This window comes from Macaca thibetana, chromosome 11, assembly GCF_024542745.1.
Source record: "Macaca thibetana thibetana isolate TM-01 chromosome 11, ASM2454274v1, whole genome shotgun sequence".
Lineage (NCBI taxonomy): Eukaryota > Metazoa > Chordata > Mammalia > Primates > Cercopithecidae > Macaca > Macaca thibetana.
This window is the reverse complement of record NC_065588.1, coordinates 101,098,576-101,119,369: the sequence shown is the minus strand read 5'-3', so window position 1 is coordinate 101,119,369 and position 20,794 is coordinate 101,098,576. Positions and strand designations below refer to the sequence as shown.

The following is a 20,794-nucleotide window of genomic DNA, read 5'->3' as shown; positions in this document are numbered from 1 at the left end:
CCATCTACTACTTGAACCCATACTTTGCTTTCTCTTGGGTACAATTAGTCATTTTTCAGTTAGTCATTGTTTTGCAGGTTTCCAGAATAGGACTTCCTCATCTCAGTTGTGTGCTTTTATTTTCTCAGAAATTGATAGATTTATATATATATACACACCATGATGTCTGCAGTAGGCTCTCTAGCTCTGTGTTCCAATGTCAAGCCAGACAGGACTTGGAATCATAGTGCTAGAATTTATATTATAAATTAATTTTACTGCTTTAAAGTGTAATTACATTATTTACTAACCAGAATGAAAATACTGAAATATTTTAACTGCTACACTCATCATGGTGCTTATTAGTTTGAATTTCAGCTCTGAATCTGTGGATGACATCCACAGGAGCTATAGTATTAATATAAGTTCATGGGACTGGAGTCCAGGATATCTGGTCTCTATAGTCCTGGCTCTTCTGTTGATTTACTGTATTTTTTGCTTGGAGTCCTTAATTCCAGCACATGGATAGGCTTCAGAGAGTCCATGAACACCAAGAATTCTACTCAAAATACTGAGTGCCTCTGTGTTTGCCTAGAGAAAGAGAACTCTATTCTATAGAGTTTTTACCAGATTGTCAAAAGAGTCCATGACACAAACTCATCAGTGCAATAGATGATTCCCTTAGGGTTTCTTTTAGTTCTAACATCTTATTAATCTGAAGTTGAGTTAGCGGTCAGTGTTATTTCTTAGTCACAGGTTTTTTTAGTGTTGCTTTATGTCAGTACTGTGGAAAGCATTTTATATATTTATATAATTAATTTAAATCACAAAGTTTGAGGTTATCATTGTTGTCTTACTGTTTAGAAACTGAAATTTTCATAGCACTAATCATAGTTGTGCTTATTTGTGAGGTTATTTTCAAATGTTTGTCTCTCCCACTGACCAAGAGCTCTGTGAGGGCAGGGAATAATCTACATTGACCACTGCTGTAGCCCAACACAAAACATAGCACATTATATGTATTAGAATCTAAATAAATACTCATTGAATTAATGAATTTAAATATTTGCTACAAGATTAAGTGCTAGAACCAGGAGTCAAACTTCTATATTTCTATTATAAAATCCAATCTCTTGCCAACACTACCTCTAGAGTCAGACTTCAGATGTGTGGATTGGGTACTTCTCAGTCTGAAGGTGGCATTTTCTTAGGTGATCTATTAATTATACCATCAGCATCACTTGGGGTGCTTGTTAAAAACAGATTCCTGGACTCCATTCCATACCTGTTGTCACCAGATCATCAGGGCAGTTTGAGAACCCACCATCTTAGGGAATATTAAAACTGAAATATAGTAACTACTCTAAAAGGTAATGTAGCTCAATTATTATATGCAATACTTTTTTTGACTTTTTGTAGTAATATTTACATAATCAAAATTTTTAAATGTGTTTTTAAAGTGAATAATTCAATTGGATTTATGAAAAAATTTTCAGGTTCAGGCAACAGTAGTTGGTTTTCTAGCAGCTGTGGCAGCAATTATATTGGGCTGGATTCCGGAAGGAAAATATTACCTTGATCATTCCATACTTTTGTGCTCCAGCAGTGTGGCAACTGCCTTCATTGCATCTCTTCTGCAGGGTAAGTGAATTTATAAATGTCTACTCTATAGCCTTTTACATTTAAACGGTTTATTTCTTAAGATGACTATTTTTATTTAAATGATACTTGTTATGACAGCAACAGAAAAAAATCTTATCTACAAACTTAAAAAATGTCTCAATTATTCCAGATATATTTACATTTCATTATTTATAAACCTTAGTGTACAACAGGCTTTTCTGAGGTTGTCTACTGGCCTTGGATACTCTGTTATAGTTCCCCAAAAACATCAGGAGAATTGTCTAAACATTGATTTGTTTCTGTAAGTTAAATGAATTGGGAAACTCTTTCTGGACATCATGCAGGGGATTTACTGGCTTGTCACTTGAGTAACAAGTGTTCCAGGAATTCTGGGTTTCAAAAGCCATCCTCTGTTGACATTTTTTTGTTTCAGATTTCAAGAAAAATTTCTTCCGTTTCTGTGGCAATACAAATATAACCTTATACTTAAGACAGTATATTGTTGGCTATAGAATTTTCAAGAGCCAGAAGGTTTTAAAAATTAATTACTTTAGAACTTCTATTTTGGTTATTTTTCTTTATATTTATTAGTATGAACTTTACACTAGAGAATTAGCTTATTGTGGAACCAAAATCATAAAGAGTTTTTTCTTTTTATTTTATAATTGCCATTTTCTTGCCCTTGTATCACCAGCAAAGTTTAAAATGGATTATTGTCACGTGAGGTGATCATACAATGCAGCTAACTTTTTTGGCTAGGTTCTGGGAATTTAGGGAATCTTATTAAAATTATGACTTCCAAAATATTTTCAAGCATTTTGTTTTAGTACTTTAATTGTATCAGGGGTAGTTTCTTGTCTTTATAAAGAATTACTACAATTGAATGGAGTTAACATTGACCAAAACAGAGTAAAGTCAAGCTGTCAGAATATTAAATTTTTGGTACCAAAAAAAAATTATACCATCAGCATGCTATTTTTTAAGGCTCATTTACTTCTTTTTTCTTTCTGATTTTATTTCATTTAGAAAGTGTCATTTAGAATTGTTCAGTCTAACAAGTATTTGAAAGCTTTTCAAAACTACCAAAAATTCAGAATTTTAAAATGTATTTGTTTAAAGCTTCTTACTTTGAATAATGTGTGTTCTAATTTTATGATAACTTGACCTTTATAAGCACTTTAGTATATGTAAAGTAGAAACTCTTAGCTATATTTGTAGGTGAGAAAACTTAGGTAAGGTGACTTGTCCAGTCTGATCAACTTGTTACCAGTCGAATCAGAACTAAAACACAAGTTTCCTGACTCTTAGCTCTTTCCACTGGACTATGATACACATAAAATGTTTGTTTTCAGCTGAAAAGATATAGATGATACTATATATAGGAGAACTTCCCATATACATCTTCAAATGTACTTTTTGGAAAAAAATTCTAAGCAATTACATCTTGCTTGATTATTGCATAATGCATTTTTAAAAAAGTTTTCTGCTATAGCTTTTTTTTTTTTTTTTTCCCAATGATATTATGGGAAAGGTAAGTCTCTAGTAATTTAAAAAGCCTCCAGAATACTGAAATGTAAGGCACTGTTTGATGCAAGACAAAAATTCTGCTTATTAAAATTTTGGCTTTATAATAGGTAGAGTAAAAAACACTGGGCTACAGTCATAAGCTATGTGACTTTAGGCAAGAATTTAAGCCCTACTCTATAGGACCTCAGTTTTGTTATCTATGAAGTGAGTATGCTGGAGCAAAAACATTTAGAGTCATTTTAACTCTAAAAGTGCAGTGAGATTCTGGTATTTTTTTTTCCATAGCCATACTTAGGCTTTCATGTTGATTTGTGGTTAGCACATTTAAAGTTTTCTCTTTACTACATCCTCTTAATGAGTATCTTGGTGTGACAAAATCTACACAATTTAGTGTGAATAAAAATGTTAATAGTTTTATCCCATTTGTATGATTTAAGAAAATTAGGATGTAAAAGTACAAGTACACAGTTAAATTTTAATCTTTTATTCTCTCGTAGGTTTATAGACAGAAACTTCAGGTTTAAAGAATATCTTTTACAAAGACTGTTTCTTGTGTTCTCGCCTTCAATGTTTTAAAATTTAATTATGTGCCGCTGCTTAACACTTCAACGTCTTTAAATAATAAAACGAAACAAGCATTTATTTCTAGCTGCCATATGTGAACAAATCTAGTTTTGTTGGTCTTCTTCCCAGTTGTTGTACATATACATATGACTCACCTTTTTTTAAATGTTTGCATACTTTATTTGAGGGTTAAAATTAAAACCTTTGGATTCATTACACACAAATACATTATATCTAAGATATACATGTCACTAAATTTGAAATTTTAGCTTTAACATAATTTTAGTAGCTTTCAGGCCTCTAAATGCAACACTGAACTTATTAAATTTTCAAAGATCCCCACTTGGAGTTTGTTGAAAGGCATTTTGCCAAAGCATTAGAGTAAATGTTTTGTTTGCTTTAGTCAGCTTATCTAAGCAGTCTAACTGGAACTGATAGGCTGTTTGTCTATCCTACACATATTGGTATTTGGGAGATTGATTTTCTTTAAATCATAGCCTAAAAACTAATGAACATTCTTTCTTCTAGGAATAATAATGGTTGGGGTTATCGTTGGTTCAAAGAAGACTGGTATAAATCCTGATAATGTTGCTACACCCATTGCTGCTAGTTTTGGCGACCTTATAACTCTTGCCATATTGGCTTGGATAAGTCAGGGCTTATACTCCTGTCTTGGTAAGTTGATTTAAAACTAAATATTGTGTGTTGTCTCAAGTCTCTTTAAATAAATATCGTTGCAGCAATGCCATGAATCCATGGTAGCCTTCATTTGCATTAGAACTGTTGTTGAGACTGATAAGGATAACTATCATTTGTTTTATACCTGCTATGTGTTATGGTTCCCACTTTTTTTTTTTCTCATAGAGTTTAAAACTGTAAAATAAGGATTATCATCTCTAATTTTAGATGAGAAAACCAAGGATCACAGAAGTTATGTATATTACCCAAGTTTATATAACTGCTAGTTAAAAAGCTGAACGCAGGCTTATCATACTTTGTGATTTCTGTCCTTTCCTCTAAATGTACAGCAGCTAGGAGTCAACTTTCAGTGTTCTTTGCCTAGAATCATCTCAGAATATAAGCTTATAAGTGGTACTTAAAATTTACCAATGGAATGTTTTTTCCCCATTAGAAACCCACACCAATAAGTAGCTTCGTGGCTACTAACAAAAAGGAAAAAAAAATCACCACGAAAATTAGACTGAATGCTGTATAAAGTTGGAGCCATATATGTAATTCCTGATAAATAGTGATAGAGTATTTATGGAATCTAATGAGTTGTTTTAATGCAAATTTGTGTTCTGGGTAAATGGTAAATGAATATGATCTGTGAGCGTTGATTAAATGCTAAAAGTTCGTTGTGGTTTTATTATTTTTAGATGCCAAATTAAAGAAAACAGAAACTTACAGTAATACAAGAAAAAAACATGAGTATATATGCCAGCCAGAGGCTAACATTTATTCACATATCCTCACATATGTTCATGGGTTCTATACAGATTTATGGTATACCTTAAAATAAATCTAAAGCATATTTCATTTGAAGAAGTAAGAGTCTCAGATATATGTTCTTGAAATAAAGGGCTTTAACCAACCAAAGGCAATAGTTTTCTGTGACCTTTGGAGATACCAAGGAAGCTTCATTTAGTATATAAAATTGCCTTAAGTTATTTAGTGGGTGGCATAAAAACAATATTTAATAAGACTTGGTGTATATGTTCAAAGAATATTTCTCTCATTTAGAAGATAAAGTTGCATCTACTTTAAGTGAGGTGTAAGACAAGAAATGATCAATGGCCTAAATGTAAGCTCTTATTCCAAAGGTCTTGGCTTTTTTATGTTGTTGTGCAATTTGCAAAGAATGATATATGTTCAAGTATATTAAAGACAACACTTCATTCCCTTCCCTCACACTCAAAAAAAAAAAAAGCACAGAAAGTAGGTTATGTTATTAAAGGGATAATCTTAAATCTGCTGTCATTTATATTGTTTGGATGATAAATTGATAATACTTTTTCCTTCTTTAGAAATAGATGCTGAAGTCAGGGATTGAAATATTAGCTATGGCTAGTAATAGAAACTATGGCTTAATGTTCTTCTTTTACTCTATTATAAACTCACCCACACACTCTCAGCCAGACAGCTGGACAACTTGTAGTCCTCAACCCATAGAGCAAGCTGTTAACTGTATTGGGGAAGAGAGACTGTCACTAATAGGCTGTATCTCAAAAGAGAAAGCCAGTAACAGCATGAGTTAGGCATGAGTTAGTGCCCCTTTCCCTAGTATTACTAATTAGATAAGTCTCTCCCAATTTGAGGAGGAGGAAAGAGAGAGGAAAAGAGGAGTAGAAGAGGATAAAGCGTTCTGTCTCAATATCATTAAAAGGACAGAAATTCTATGGGTTTGCCCAGGAACATAGAGGGTGGGGGTAGGGATGGAGGGCTGGTACTGGTTCTGGGACAGGTTACCCTATATACATAAAAAATACAGGTATATTATTTGCAGATTTGGGTATTTAAATTACCATTAAGTCATTTATAACACATTTTTCAGCTGCTTGCAAATACCAGATATCTCCTCAGTTAAAGACAATGGTAAGAAAGTAAGAAAGAGAATGCCATTGAAGAATGTTATCATGATAAACATGACAATTGTTATAATGTTACAGACTTAAGTACTATGAGATTCCAGAAGATAAACAACTATTGAGGAAAATAATGCACCTGACCTTTACAATTTAATTTAATTAAGTAATTAATTTTTGAAACAGAGTCTCGCTCTGTCACCCAGGCTGGAGTGCAGTGGTGCGATGCGACCTCTGCCTCCAGGGTTCAAGTGACAGTTATGCCTCAGCCTCCCAAGTAACTGGGACTACAGGCACACGCCACCATGCCCGGCTGATTTTTTTCGTATTTTTAATAGAAATGGGATTTCACCGCATTGCCCAAACTGGTCTCAAACTCCTGAGCTCAGGCAATCTGCCCACCTCAGCCTCCCAAAGTGCCAGGATTACAGGTGTGAACTACCCTGCCCCACCTAAAATTTTACTTTTTTTAATTATACAAGGGATAAACTCTCCTTTTAAAAGACTTAGTCATAATGTGTTGCCATCTAAAGCTTTCAATATTTTGAATGTCATATAGTGGTGCATTAATAATTTAACTGGATCAAGAAATAAAGTAAAATGGAATGTTACTATCACAGATCATGATTTTGAAAAATAATGTTATTAAATATTGCTTAGGATTTTCTAATCCTTGTCTTCTGAAAGTTGGCTCAAAGTAATTCAAGATAAATGAACTAAAATAGTCTTTTACATTTTTTCTGTATCATTGATTCCCCTAAAGATATTTTTTAATGTGTTACAGATCAATCCCATAGTTAATTTAAGAGTTAAAGATATTTCTAAAGTGTCTGTGTTCACATTGCTAAAGTGTCTGCTCTGTGAGCACTAGGGGGCCTCATAAGAACAGCAGTTGGATGCCTTATATTTGTATTCTGAATACCAAGATTGGAACAGACACATTTAAATTCCAAGACCCCATTCCTCCTGCTGAGAAGCTTCACTTTTGGAAACCAAGTTTATTTCCTGAACTATATTGAAAACACTTAGCAGTTTTTAGAGATAAAGAGAGGATTTTATGATAGCAGTAGGCTTTAGTTATAGAGGCCATATATTATATAGTGCTCAAAGAACTGGGCATTAAGAAAAGTCTTATGGGCTCAATTCATCAAGAAGATATAACAAATTGTTAATATATATGTACATAATATCAGAGCACCAAAATATATATATGATCAATTGTTAACAGATATGAAGGGGAAAATCGTAAGACAATAGTAGTAGGGGACTTGAGTACCCCACTTTCAACACTGGAGAGATCATCCAGACAGAAAATCAATTAGGAAACGTTGGACTTGAACTATGCTTTAGACCAAATGGACCTAGCAGATATATACAAAACATTCCATTCAACAGCAGCAGAATACACATTCTTTTCAAGTGCACGTGGAACATCCAGGAGAGATCATATGTTAGGCCACAAAACAAGTCTTAACAAAGAAGACTTTAAGAAGAGTGAAATTTAAGAAGACTGAAATTATATCAAGTATCTTTTGTGATCACAGTTGTATGAAACTAGGAATCAATAATAGGAAAAAAACTGGAAAATTCAAAAACATGTGGAAATTAAACATCATGCTCCTGAACAACCAAGAGGTCAAAGAAGAAATCCAAAGGGAAATTAAAAAAATATATCGAGACAAATGAAAATGGAAACACAACATACCAAAACCTAAGGGACACAGCAAAAGCAGTTCTAAGAGGGAAGTTTATAGCGATAAACACCTGCATTTAGAAAGAAGAAAGATCTCCAATAAACAACCTAATGTTACACCTCAAGGAACTAGAAAAAAAAAAAAAGAATAAAGTGAACCCAAAGTTAGCAGAAGGAAGGAGATAATAAAGACCAGAGCAGAAATAAACCAAATAGAGAATAGAAAAACTAAAGAATGCATTAACAAAACTTAGTTGGCTCTTCTAACAAATAAGAGTGACAAAGCCTTAGCTAGACTAAGAAAAAAAAAGAGGAGACTGAAATTAAAAAATCAGAAACAAAAGTGGAGACCTCAGAAATAAAAATCACTAGAGACGATTATGAACAATTTTAAGCCAACAAATTAGATAACCTAGAGGAAATGGATAAATTCTTAGAAACATATACCTGCCAAAATTGAATGAGGAAGAAATAGAAAGTCTGAACAGACCAATAACAGTTATTAAAGTAGTAACTAAAAGCCTCCCAACAAAGAAAAGCCCAGGACCAGATGGCTTCATGGCTGAATTCTACCAAGCATTCATATAATTAGTACCAATCCTTAACTTCCAAACACATAGAACTAGAGGAAATACTTCCAGACTCATTTATTTTTCTTTTTACTTTTATTTTCAGAGATGGGGGTCTTGTTCTGTTACCCAGGCTGGAGTACAGTGGCACTATAGCTCCCTGCAGCCTTGAACTCCTGGGCTCAAGTAGTCCTCCCACCTCCGCCTCCCAAGTATCAGGAACTACAAGTGCATACAACCATGCCTAGCTAATTTTTAAATATTTTCTTGGAGACAGGGTCTCACTATGTTGTCTAGTTTGGTCTCCAACTCATGGCCTCAAACAGTCCTTCTGCCTCAGCCTCCTGAGTTACTGAGATTACAGGTGTGAGCCACTGCACCCAGCTCAGACCCATTTTATAAGGTCAGCATCACCTGATACCAATTTTCCAGACAAAGACACCACAAGAAAACAAAACTAGTGAGGTGTGGTGGCACATACCAGTAGTTCCAGCTACTCTGGAGGCTGAGATGGGAGGATCACTTGAGCCTGGGAGTTGGAGTCCTGCCTTGGCAACATAGTGAGACCCCCATCTCTAAAACAGAAAGACAAAAACAGCCTAAACAACAACAACAAAATAAATGAAAACTGTAGGCCAATATTTCTGATGAACACAGATTCAAAAATCTTCAATAAAATATTAGCAAACTGAATTCAACAATACATAAAGAATATTATACATCATGACCAAGTGGGATTCATCCCTGGGATGCAAGTATGGTTTCACATACAGCACACTGTGTAAAATAAAATATCTAGAAATAAATTTAGAAAAGGAGGTGAAATATCTCTATAATAAAAACTATTAAACATTAATGAAATAAATTGAAGAAGACACAAATAAATGGAAAGGTAGTCCATGTTTATGGATTGGAAGAATTAGTATCATCCATACTACCCAAAGCAATATACAGGTTCAGTGCAATTCCTATCAAAATTTCGATGGCATTCTTCATAGAAATAGAAAAAAGAATTCTAAAATTCATATGGAACCACAAAAGACCCTGAATAGCCAAAGCAATCTTAGGAAAAACAAAGCTGGATGCATCACACTTCCTGATTTCAAATTATGTCACAAAGTTATAGTAATCAAAGCAGTTTAGTTTTGGCATGGGAACAGACAGTGGAACAGGATAGAGAGCCCAGAAGTAAACCCAAGTATATACAGTAAAATAAATTTTAACAAAAAAAAAAATAAAAAATAAATTTTAACAAGGGCACCAAGAAGACACAATTGGGAAAGAATAGTCTCTTCAATGAATGGTGTTGGGAAAAATGGATATCCACATGCAAACGAATGAAACTGGACCTTTATCTTATACATACACAGAAATAGTTATCTTACACAACTAAAATTAGATTAAAGACCTAAACATAAGATCTGAAGCCATGTAACTCCTGGTAGAAAACATAGGAGAAAAGCTCCTTAACATTGGCTTTGGCAATGATTTTTTGGATATCACATCAAAAACTCAGGCAACATTTGGCCGGGCGTGATCACTCACGCCTGTAATCCCAGCACTTTGGGAGGCTGAGGCGGGCAGATCACGAGGTCAGGAGATCAAGACCATCCTGGCTAACACGGTGAAACCCCGTCTCTACTAAAAATACAAAAAAATTAGCCGGGCGGGGTGATGGGCGCCTGTAGTCCCAGCTACTCGGGAGGCTGAGGCAGGAGAATGGTGTGAACCCAGGAGGCAGAGCTTGCAGTGAGCCAAGATTGCACCACTGCACTCCAACCAGAGCAAGGCTCTGTCTCAAAACAAAAAACAAAAAACACAAAAACAACAACAACAACAACAAAAAACAAACAAAAAAAAAACCTCAGGCAACAAAAGCAAAAATAAGTGAGACTACACCAAATTTAAAAGTTACACAGCAAAAGAAACAATCCACAAAGTGAAAAGGAAAAGGCATCCTATGGATTGGGAGAAGATATTTGTGAACCATATATTTGATAAAGAGTTAATATCCAAACTATATAAGGAGCTCACATAACTCAGTAACAAAAACACATAACCCAGTTAAAAACTGGGCAAAGGACCTGAGTAGACATTTCCCTCAAGAGCACATAAAAATGAGGAACAAGTATATGAAAAGGTACTCAATGTCACTAATCATCAGAGAAAAGCAAACCAAGACTGAAATGAAATAATCATTTCACATCTGTTAGAATGGCTATTATCAATAAGACAAAAGATAACAAGTGTTGGCAAGGATGTGGAGAAAGGCAAATCCTTGTACACTGTTGGTAGAAATGTAAATTGGTGCAGTTTTATGGAAAACAGTATGGAGGTTTCTCAAAAAATTAAAAATAGTACTGCTACATGACTCAGCAATCTCCCTTTTGGGTATATATCCAAAGGAAATGAAATCAGCCCTTCACAGGGATATTTGCACTCCCATGTTCATTGCAGCATTATTTACAGTTGCCCAGATATGGAAACAACCTAAATGTTCCTGATGGATAAGTAAATAACAAAATTGTAGTATATATACAATGGAATATTGTTCAGTCTTAAAAAAGGAAAATCTGCCATTTGCAACAACATGAATGAACCTGGAAGACATTATGTCAAGTGAAATAAGCCAGACGCCAAAGTAAAAATACTGCATGATCTCACTTATATAGAGAATCTTTAAAAATGTGTCAGATACATAGGAACCAAGAGTAGAATGGTAGTTACAGGGAATGGGGGTTAGGGTGGAGGTGAGGCAGGAAATGGGGAGATGTAGATCAAAGAGTACAAAGTTGCAGTTATGTAGGATGAATAAATCTAGAGATTCAATGAATGTACCAAATGACGACTATAGTAATATTGTATTATAACTAGAAGTTTGCCAATACAGTAGGCTTTAGATGTAATTACCACAAAAAGGTGGAAAGGGGTTAAATATCTGAGATGATGGATGTTAAATCTAGTTACTTGACTCTAGTAACCACTTAACTATATAATTAACCATATAATTATATATGTATGTCTATGAAAACATCAAGTTGTACACCTTAAGTATGTATATAAAAAAGAAAAAAGTCTTATTCAACTACTTAGAATTCTGGGTATTCTGAAATGACTGAATACCCCGTCATGTCCTGTTAGCTTTCGTACATATACTAAGGCTCTCTGCATCCATGCAATTCAATGTGTGCTACTTTTCTTTCTTTCTTTTTTTTTTTTTGGAGACAGAGTCTCAGCCTCCCAAGTATCTGGGATTACAGGCGCCCACCACCACTCCCAGCTAATTTTTGTATTTTAGTAGAGATGGGGTTTTGCCGTGTTGTCCAGGCTAGTCTTGAACTCCTGACCTCAAGTGGTCCACCTGTGGCGGCCTCCCAAAGTGCTGGGATTACAGGTGTGAGCCACCACACCCAGCTAATGTGTGCTACCTCTCTTTTGCTTCTGCTGAAATTTGCTGATTTTTGGTATCTGAAGTAAATATGCAGTTTTCCTCCTTTTCCTCTCCACTCCTCCAAAAAAGAATAAAACAAGCCTAAAGCTTTGTTTACCCCAATTGACTTTATTTTTTGTAGTCATCCTTAGTAACTCTTTATTGCTTAATGGACAAAATTAAAGTTTTTAGCCTGGTATTTAGGCCTTGCAGAATCAGTTGGAAACTTACCTTCTCAAGCTTCTGCCTGCTTTTCCTGTTCTATACCGTTTACTCAAGCCAAACTCAGCTGTTACTGATCTCATATATCATCTGTTTTTTTTTTTTTTTTTTATTTCCTTCTTATTCCCCTCCTCCAATTCATCCTCTTCTTCCCATCAAGGCCAATCTAAATCCTTCTCATTTTTAAAGTCTACATTTATAGATTTTCCTAGTCTTAAGTCATCTTTTTTCTCCTATGAATTCCTATAGCACTTAATTGACACTTCTCTTATGACATGTTTAATGTTTGGCTGGTAATTATAGCTTTTTCTATAAATGTTATACCTTCTCTTATGAGGATATAACCTTCTTAAGGACAAAACTGTGTTCTTATTTTATTTCTTTGTAGCACCCTATAGTGCCATGTACAAAATAGATGTTTAGTAAACAGTACTTCACCAAATGCCTTATTGCTTTTGAAAGCACTTCAGTTAACGTGATTAGAAGTTATTCAGAATGATTTTGGCACAGTAACTGTCCACTAACATAATAGATTGTAACAAAAAATCTTTTTGATGAGGATATAGTATTGGGGAAACATTGGAAGGATATCTTGCCTTAGCAGAAAGTATCTGGGAATTAGTACCACTATAGAAAAATAAAAATGACAACACATGGCTAGAAAAGATCTATTTCAAATGGAAATAGAAAGTTCAGAGAGTAATCTAAGCTCTGGATTCTGATATACTTTTGTGTGGCTTACAGGGACAATATAAAGGCATTTATACATTCATATAGTAATCTTTAAACATATAGTAATCTTTAAAAGTTATTAACAGGATTCAGCATTGGGCCAGTAACTGGAATATATGTATGTTCACATGATTGTTGCTCTTTCTTTCTGTTTGCATAAGTTCCAATAAGATTTTTAAAATTCCTTTTCACATATTATATAACGCTATATAATTCTTGTGTGTACATGATATTTATTGATTTGAAAAAGTTATTAGATATTCTCTTTGTAGGCAAGATCTGAAAGGCAAAATGTTGATTGATTTTTCATTTTTCAAGATTAACTTTAAACAGATGACTTGGCTGAAGCTGTAAGAGCAGTAGCAATTAGCCTCAGGTTACTGCATTCCTGTGGAGACTAACAAGGATGCCACCTGGTTATTTACAGACCATTCTAGAATATCTCTGCCTTAATGTGGTGGTGTGAGTAGAATCTAAATTTATCTTGAATGTCTCTATGCTTGAGGGATTTTTAGCACTGTACCATCTTAGGTTAGAGTGATTTCTAGAGTTTCAGTTCCCTGAGAACATTTAGATTGATTATTAAGGGGCATTTAGAAAAAAAAATCACAACTTACAGTGCCCATTGCTTTGTTGTTTACACAGAAACAGCTGATACATAAAAATTGTCAATCATAACAGCTACATATTTCAGAAGAATTTGGGGTGAGAATGATGAAACTATTAATGAAATGAGATAATAGCAGTTGGGAAATGCCATCAACAATATAAAATGAAAACTGTGAGTCACAAAAGATGCTAGTTATGTTTGCCAGTTAGGTGGCATCAGAGCAATTTGAACCACTTTAGCTGTGTTAATCTGTACTTTTCTGTAGTTTGCCTATATCACAGAATCAGTATAAATGTATATGGACATTTATTAGGCTTAACATTCCAAAAAGTTTTAAATATGCATGTATTAGTTACCTATTGCTGTTGTAACAAATTACCACAAACCTTGTGGCTTAAAACAATATAAAAGGTTTTTGGGGTTTTTTTGTTTGTTTTGTTTTTACAGTTCTGGAAGCCAGAACAATTACAATTAAGTATAAATTCATAATGAGTTATATAGGAATAAAATCCAGGTATCAACAGGGTTGGATCCTTCTGGAGGTTTCAGGGGAGAATCTGTTCCTTGCCCCTTCCATCTTCTGGTGGCTGCCTGCCGGTGTTCTTGGCTGGTAGCTGTATGACTCCAGTCTCTGTTTCTGTGGTCACATTGCCTTTTCCTCTTCTGCAGCCAAATCTGCTCCTGCCTCCCTCCTGTAAGGATACCTGCAATTATATTTAGGGGTCACACAAATAATCCAGGATAATCTTCCCATCCCAAAATTCTTGACTTAATCATTTCTACAAATCCCCTTTTGCCATATAAGGTAGCATTTCACAGGTCCTGTGAATTATTACGTAGATTTTATTCAGCCTACCCTAATACCCATTATGATATACCCACATTTTAATACAAAATATTATTTTAACCAGGATCTTTTAAATGTGTTTCACTTAGAAGGAAGATGATTTCACATTTTAATATTAATGCGGAAGTTCATAGTTGGCTTTTAATTGACTGTTTCCTCTTGATTGTGTCATTGGTGGTTTTCTAAAAGTAATTCTTTAATTTTATGACGTCTATAAAACACCAGTATATCCAAAAAAGAGAAATGTTTGTATCATCTCTTTTTATATATTTGTAATTTTCCCTACCTATCAAAATTGGATTAGAAGTTAGCCAGGAATAAGTTAGGAGTGTCCTATAGAATTATCCATATGATCTAATTTGGTGGGAATCGGCATGTTGGATTTGGCAGATAATTGAAGTAGAATACATTTACAGTAAATCATTTGGAAATTTGGGTTTTATCATGGTTTTCTCACTTTTTTAACATTTAAAAACTTTTATTTAAAGATAATTATGTATTTATAGAATAGTTGCAAAAATCAAAACAGTACCAAAAAAAAAACAACACACACCTCCATACTCTTTACCTAGATTCACCTAAGGTTAACATTTTACCCCATTTGTTTTATCTTTTGTTCTCTCTCTTTGTCTATGTATGTATGTATATCCTTTTTCTTTAATGACATTGACATTTTTGAAGAATGCAGTCCTCCTTCCTGTTTTCCCCTCTGTGAGGATTTTTTAAAATTGGATGTAATTCACATGCCACGTAATTCACTTTTTAAAAGTGTACAAATCAGTGGTTTTTGGTATATTCATAAGGTTGTACAAGGATCACTGTGATCTAATTCCAGAACATTTTCATCACCTGAAACAGAAACGCTGGGCCTGGAGTGGTGGCTCATGCCTATAATCCTAGCACTTTGGGAGGCTGAGATGGGAGGATCACTTGAACCTAGGGATTTGAGGCTGCACTGAGGCAAGATTATGCCACTGCACACCATCCTTGGTGACAAAGTGAGACCCTGTCTGTAAACAAAACAGAATACTTTAGCAGTTATTCCTCATTCCACCCCTCCTCTGACAATCACCAATCTATTTTCTCTTTGGATTTGCCTATTCTGGGCATAGTATGTAAAAGTAATCATTTGATATGTGACCTTTTGTGTCTGGCATCTTTCACTTAGCATAATGTTTTCAAGGTTCATCACGTTGTCACATGCATCAGTTTTGAATCATATGAAGTGCCGAGTAACATTCAATTGTATGGATTAATGAAATGGCCAAGTAATATATTCCATTTATGGATATACCAAGTTTTTTTTTATCTATTCACCATTTGATGAACGTTTAGGTTGCTTCTACTTTTTGGCCATTATGCGTAGTGCTGCTATGAACATTCAAGTTTTTATGTAATGTACAACTTTTTATGTAAATATGTTTTCCATTCTGTTGGGTGTACATGAAGGAGTAGAATTGCTGGGTCAAGTTAAACTCTGTTTAACTTTTTAAGGAACTGCCTGCTCATTATTTTTAGTTTCTTTCCTAAGGCATTTTTTCTCCTCTTTGAAAATTCAGGGCAGTGATTCTGGGGTGGGGGTGGTAGGTGCTTTTTTCAACCTCAGATGTCCTTCCAGAGATTTAATGTTGAGGATAACTTCTTTAAAGTCTAGCAGAGTGCTCCTCCCTTGACCTGAGAATAAAATACTAAGATGATCTGACCTAGCAGAATAGTTCTTTTCATTTGTGTTTAGTGGTTTTCAATGCATTTTGTTTTCTATTTAGTTCTATTAAAGAGATTGTTGGCAACCTTAGTTGTTTTAGTAGATTAAAATGCTTCTTAACTGGAATGTTATTTATCCCTATCTATTGGCTTACAAGGAGAACTGGGAATCCGTTCAACAAATAAAAGGTTTTTTTCGTCTTTTAAAAAATCACGGAGAAAATGACACAATGTAGCATTAGTCATATTCCTTTAAATAGAAGAAAATATAAAAATTAATTTTGTTAGTATAATTATTTTAAAGATGTGATGGCAAATCCATACAAAAGCTTAGGAGTAAAATTTGTTTAGCTTTATTTTAATATCTATAATAATTGCTTATTCCTACATGATATGGAAAAAATAAAAATTTTGGGTTTGTATGTAGTTCAAGCATCTTTAATCATAGGTGAGAAGATCTTTAAATATCTTAAGAAGCAAAAGAAATAGAAAATTCAGTCAAAGATAAGAGTTGGTAAGGGTTGCAGCATTCTGTAAGATCAAAATATTAAGTAACATTTGACTTAGATTAAGGAATCTAAGGCTGTAGGCTATAGGACTGCAAGATAAACTCTGCCTTTAAGTTAAAAAGTACTTACTTTGCATAATAAATTAATTAGAGTTATGGAGAAGAAACCAGGAATATCCTAGCTGAAATCCCTGATAGTAATGAAACTTTGATCAGCTAAAATGATATTATCAAAAAAATGCCTTGAGATGATAAGACTTTCAATAAGGGATATGCAACTTTTAACCCTAGGGAGATTGACAGTTAAATATGAATTGAGAATCAAACCTAGTTTTTCTATTTCATTTTGGAGCTTGGATATCTATTATCAGTAGACAGCCAATATTTTATGGAATGCCCATACTATAAGTTCCCTATGGACAAAAACAATATCCTATATACCTTTAAAGTTAAGAGCATTAACTTTGGTGTCAGATACATATTTTCTTCCAGCTCTCCCTATTTCCTCACTGAATTCTTAAGTTTCTAAGCCTCGGTTTCTTCATAAAATAGAAATGACAGTATCTATTTTATATGGATGGGGACGGTGAAATGAGATGATGAATGTAAAGCATTTAGCATAGTACTTGGTATATAGTAGGAGCCCAATAAATGTTAGCCCTTTTACTGTTATTGTTCTTCTTGTTGTTATTGTTTTTATGCTATTTCCATGTAGATCATGTAACTATTTTAATAAATGTTTGTTCAATCAATGTCTTACTTTTCAGTTACATTGTTTAATATTTTTGCCTTATCTACAGTTATAAATTTGTTTGAAGTTTATAGAAAATGTATAGCATGTTAATATGTTTGATAGTGTCATACCTTCTAGTAAACTTTGATAATTTAGATTTGCTATACAGAAGAGAGATTTAAATGTTGTCTCTCTCTTTTCTTTTTTTTAATTTTAGAGACCTATTACTACATTTCTCCATTAGTTGGTGTCTTTTTCTTGGCTCTAACTCCTATTTGGATTATAATAGCTGCCAAACATCCAGCCACAAGAACAGTTCTCCATTCAGGCTGGGAGCCTGTCATAACAGCTATGGTTATAAGTAGGTTAGTATTAAAATGTGTGTGTGTGTGTATGTCTCTCTCTGTCTTTGTGTGTCTTCTGTAAGCATATATGTACATGCATATTAAAACAAATGAATTGCCTGTTTTTATTTCTTAGGTTAATTATTTTATATAGCCAATTCATTATTCTCCCAGGTATTATAACAAGGGATCTGAATGACAGGCATTATTAATGAAATCAGTAGACATAAAGAACCTCATTTGGCTACCAGTTTCAAACTTCTCTCCAACCAAAGCCTTACCAGACTGAGTAAAATTTAGTGGTGTTTGTCTTTGTGTGTGTATGTGTGTGTTAACCTGACAAGGACATTACTTACTCTGAGTATTAAGTTGCTCAGATGAATATCATAAAGCCTTAGAAATGTATATTCCGGCCGGGCGCGGTGGCTCACGCCTGTAATCCCAGCACTTTGGGAGGCCGAGGCGGGCGGATCACAAGGTCAGGAGATCGAGACCACGGTGAAACCCCGTCTCTACTAAAAATACAAAAAATTAGCCGGGCGCGGTTGTGGGCGCCTGTAGTCCCAGCTACTCAGGAGGCTGAGGCAGGAGAATGGCATGAACCCGGGAGGCGGAGCTTGCAGTGAGCTGAGATCGCGCCACTGCACTCCAGCCTGGGCGACAGAGCGAGACTCCATCTCAAAAAAAAAAAAAAAAAAAAGAAATGTATATTCCGTTGGCTATTTCCATATCTAGGACTCTGATGACCTTAAAGATGTAATTAAGGACGTATGTAAAAGATTTAGCTGCAAGCATCCTCATCACCCCAGAGTGTTTAATAAAAAAAATAAATAGGACAACATAAAGGTCTTGCAATATGGTATTGATCAGATAAATTATTATATAGTCACAAAATGGAATATCAGCCATTAAAATAACGTTGTAACATTTCTATTGCTACGGAAAGATGTTTATTATACATCTGATGAAAAGAACAACCTAGAAAAGAGTATGAGTGGCCGGGCGCGGTGGCTCAAGCCTGTAATCCCAGCACTTTGGGAGGCCAAGACGGGCGGATCACGAGGTCAGGAGATCGAGACCATCCTGGGTAACACAGTGAAACCCCGTCTCTACTAAAAATACAAAAACTTAGCCGGGCGAGGTGGCAGGCGCCTGTAGTCCCAGCTACTCGGGAGGCTGAGGCAGGAGAATGGTGTGAACCCGGGAGGCGGAGCTTGCAGTGAGCTGAGATCCGGCCACTGCACTCCAGCCTGGGTGACAGAGCGAGACTCCGTCTCAAAAAAAAAAAAAAAAAAAAAAAAAAAAAAAAAGTATGAGTTTCCTACTAAACATGGTAGGTTAAGAAACATTTCTTTTCCTTCCTGAAACTACTAAAAGGACAGTAAGAGAATAAAAATGTTATAAAACCACCAAGATAGAAGGGGAGCAAAGAGGGCAGCAGGTGAGAGATCTGACAACGTTAGGAAGATAGGAATCAGATGAAGAGCTGTTAACTGAATGAGCAGAATGAAAAAAGCTGAAACCTAACTAACTATCAGAAGCAAGCCTCAGAAACCCAGAAAGAGGAATTGAAGGCATCAAGTAATCTGAAAGCTTCAATGAAGAAGATTGGTTGAAAGTTTAGGTAAGGAGCAACTAGATCCCCAAAATCTTTCTCCAGCTTTAGCACCCATGTGACTGTCCCCTCACACCCTAGCAGAAGACAAGAATAACCTCTCAAGAGGCTAAATTGGAGAGGTTCTGGATTCAAAAACACATGTACATGTGAGGATGTGGCTTAAGTACTGTATGAAAAATAGCAAGACTAAGCAAACATCTACACACTGAACAATGAGAACCCTATCCCACTTCCTTTTCTTTGTATAATGCTGGGAGACAGCCTTTTACCCCCAGGCAAAAAATTAGATAATTCCTGTCTGGGGAAACTTACCAGCACAAAAGATCAGACCTGCAGATACTAACCCTTGTGAGTCCTTTGATGACAGAGCTGCAAGCCCACCTGATTGTCTTCTGTGAGTCCCACTTGCTGACAAACTCTGCCCATGTACACAGAGAACTCCAAGTATGCCTTGCAGTGCCCCTTAAACAGGGGCAGCCAGTAAAGGATTGCTCGACATTTCATAAAGGCCTCTAACATAAAAGACAGAAAAAAAAATGATACTCAAGGAAAGTACCATCAGTACTTTCAGAAAACTGTGATCAGTATCCTCAGATAAATAAGAGAAGTTATTGCATAATAGCTATTGCATAATATTCATAATATAGGAACATAATGCAAAAGAAGATCTGAAAAACATTAAGAGCTTTTGGGAATTAAAAAACACATAAATAGCAGAAACAAACAAATTCTGTAGAAAAGTTCGAAGTTACAATAGAGGAACCCTCCTGAAAAGCAACCAATGAAGCAAAGAGATGGACAATAGGAGGTGAATGATAAGGAGAGAAAATTATCAAATAAATAATACAAGAAAATTCCCAGAACAGAAAAACACGAGCTGCATGATGGAAAGGGCCCGCTAAGTACCCAGTGCAATAAATTAAAGGAGGAGGGACCCAAATCAAAGCATATCATCATGAATCTCAAATGTTTCCGGAGAAAAAATAAGTTACATATAAAGCACTGGGAACCAGAATTATGTCCCATAGCAACACTAAAATGATTTCTTTGAAATTCTGAGAGAAAATTATTTTGAACATAAAATATAGTCACAGTATCAATCACGTGTAAGAGAAGACTAAAGAAATTTTCAGACAGGCAGGATCTCATGGAATTTACTGCCCCTCTACCCTTTTGTATAAAGCTGAAAGGAGGTGTGGTCTATCAAAGTTAGGAAATAAATCAAGAAAGATGATACAGGAAAGAAGAAATCTATTCTGTGGCAGCATGTGGTTCATTTTTCTGTAATGTAGATTGCTTTTTTCCTGGAGGATTCAGGCAACAGGATCCCACGAAATAGTGGAATTTTGTTATAGTACATAGACCAAGATCCAAGGGGGTATTGGAGGGAAGGTACAGGATGACAGCTGTGCATCAGGCCTAGACAGGCAACCATCCAGATTGACAGGAGAACAGGGGCTTAAGGAGGGAGGTCTCTAAGACAAATAAAGAAAAGTAGAATTGATG

The 20,794-nt window shown here is 35.0% G+C and overlaps 1 protein-coding gene across 6 annotated transcripts in view; it reads left to right on the top strand.

The window, feature by feature from the left end:
* SLC41A2 (solute carrier family 41 member 2) overlaps positions 1 to 20,794 on the top strand; it is a 141,013-nt gene that overhangs the window by 63,034 nt on the left and 57,185 nt on the right. For all 6 annotated transcript variants that reach the window (XM_050748472.1, XM_050748474.1, XM_050748475.1 and 3 more), the window contains 3 exons: positions 1,476 to 1,620; positions 4,222 to 4,368; positions 17,544 to 17,691. In XM_050748472.1, the coding sequence (XP_050604429.1) occupies positions 1,476 to 1,620; positions 4,222 to 4,368; positions 17,544 to 17,691 (440 nt within the window). The remainder of the gene's footprint in view (positions 1 to 1,475; positions 1,621 to 4,221; positions 4,369 to 17,543; positions 17,692 to 20,794) is intronic.